At 50.3% G+C, this 1,207-nt stretch overlaps 1 protein-coding gene across 1 annotated transcript; it reads left to right on the top strand.

Moving 5' to 3' along the window:
* Nucleotides 1-29: 29 nt before the first annotated feature.
* Nucleotides 30-601, top strand: EMH_0089390 (uncharacterized protein; the record flags this gene model as incomplete). The annotated part of the gene is given in 3 exon segments (XM_013501417.1): nucleotides 30-272; nucleotides 518-578; nucleotides 582-601. Coding segments are annotated over 3 exon segments (324 nt in total).
* Nucleotides 602-1,207: the final 606 nt, after the last annotated feature.

Genomic DNA, 1,207 nt, shown 5'->3' with positions numbered 1-1,207 from the left:
TGTGGGCGTGTATGACGTCGTTGGGGCTGATGAGCGCCGCATCCCGTCGCACGGTTTCAGCAGAGGAACTGGAGGTGTGGATTGAATCGCCTATTCACCAAACGTACACGAGGCCCCCCTTGCCCACTGTGTTATCCTTAGAGTCCATGCTGATCGACAAATTTGATGTCTACTGCTGGTGCTCCTTCGTCTTGGATAAAATGCATATGCTCTCGGACCTCCTCAAAGTGGGGCTGCGTATCCTAATGGCTTCAGGGCGCTTGGAACTCATGGTAAGCACTGCATCGCTACCCTAGCGAGAGCGCTAGGTACATTCTAACATACGTTTATCTAATTCATGTGGAATTATAATTTATATTTACTGAGTTAGCCTGGAACTATTGTATCTGACCAACATACTGCCCGTGATTTGAGTTTTTCCTTTGTGAGGATTACTCCCTCGATCTCAAATGCGTACGAGTCGGAGGCACCAGTTTGGTGCATTCCAGCGTAATGGGTGAGTCTGCCTTTTTTTCAGGGGGCGAAACTGAATTTCCAGCGCGAGGAGTTTAGGAATTTGCGGGGAACGGCGAAGACGTNTTTTTTCAGGGGGCGAAACTGAATTTCCAGCGCGAGGAGTTTAGGAATTTGCGGGGAACGGCGAAGACGTTTGTGGCGTCTCTGCAAGAGCGTTATACGTATCATTTGTTGAATTCAGTTTTCTCGTCTTTGGGCCAGAGTTCGCTGTTGAATCTGCCGCGAATGCCTTTCGAGCTGGGGAAGAACACCATTGGCCTGGCGGCAAATGCAGTGGACAGCGTAAGTGCTGGCCTGGGGAGCTTGCTTTCAACATTCACTTTTGACTCGGAGTACATCAACAGACGGCAACGAGAACGCGTGCGGAACACAGCGAGCATGCGAGACGGCTTCCTCTCTGCGGGAAAAAACATCGGAGAGGGCGTCTGGTCTCTGACGAATATCGTAACCAAACCCATTGAGGGTGCACAGCGAGAAGGTGTAGGTGGGTTCTTCAAAGGTATCGGCAAAGGCATCGTTGGATCGCTAGTTAAACCCCTCGATAAAGTCGGGCAAGCCGTATCAGATGTCACAAGAGGCATCAAAGCGGAGGTCTCCAAGCCTATTGGAGCTTACAAATTCAGAAATGAACGAAGGCGCAAACCCAGAATGCTAGGGGAGCTTGGAGAAATCAGGTACGAGTGGTCAATGA

The sequence above is a fragment of the Eimeria mitis genome, genomic scaffold, assembly GCF_000499745.2.
Source record: "Eimeria mitis Houghton genomic scaffold, Emh_scaff6857, whole genome shotgun sequence".
NCBI classification, from domain to species: domain Eukaryota; phylum Apicomplexa; class Conoidasida; order Eucoccidiorida; family Eimeriidae; genus Eimeria; species Eimeria mitis.
Note: the sequence above shows the minus strand (reverse complement) of the source record. Positions and strands in the feature narration are given on the sequence as shown.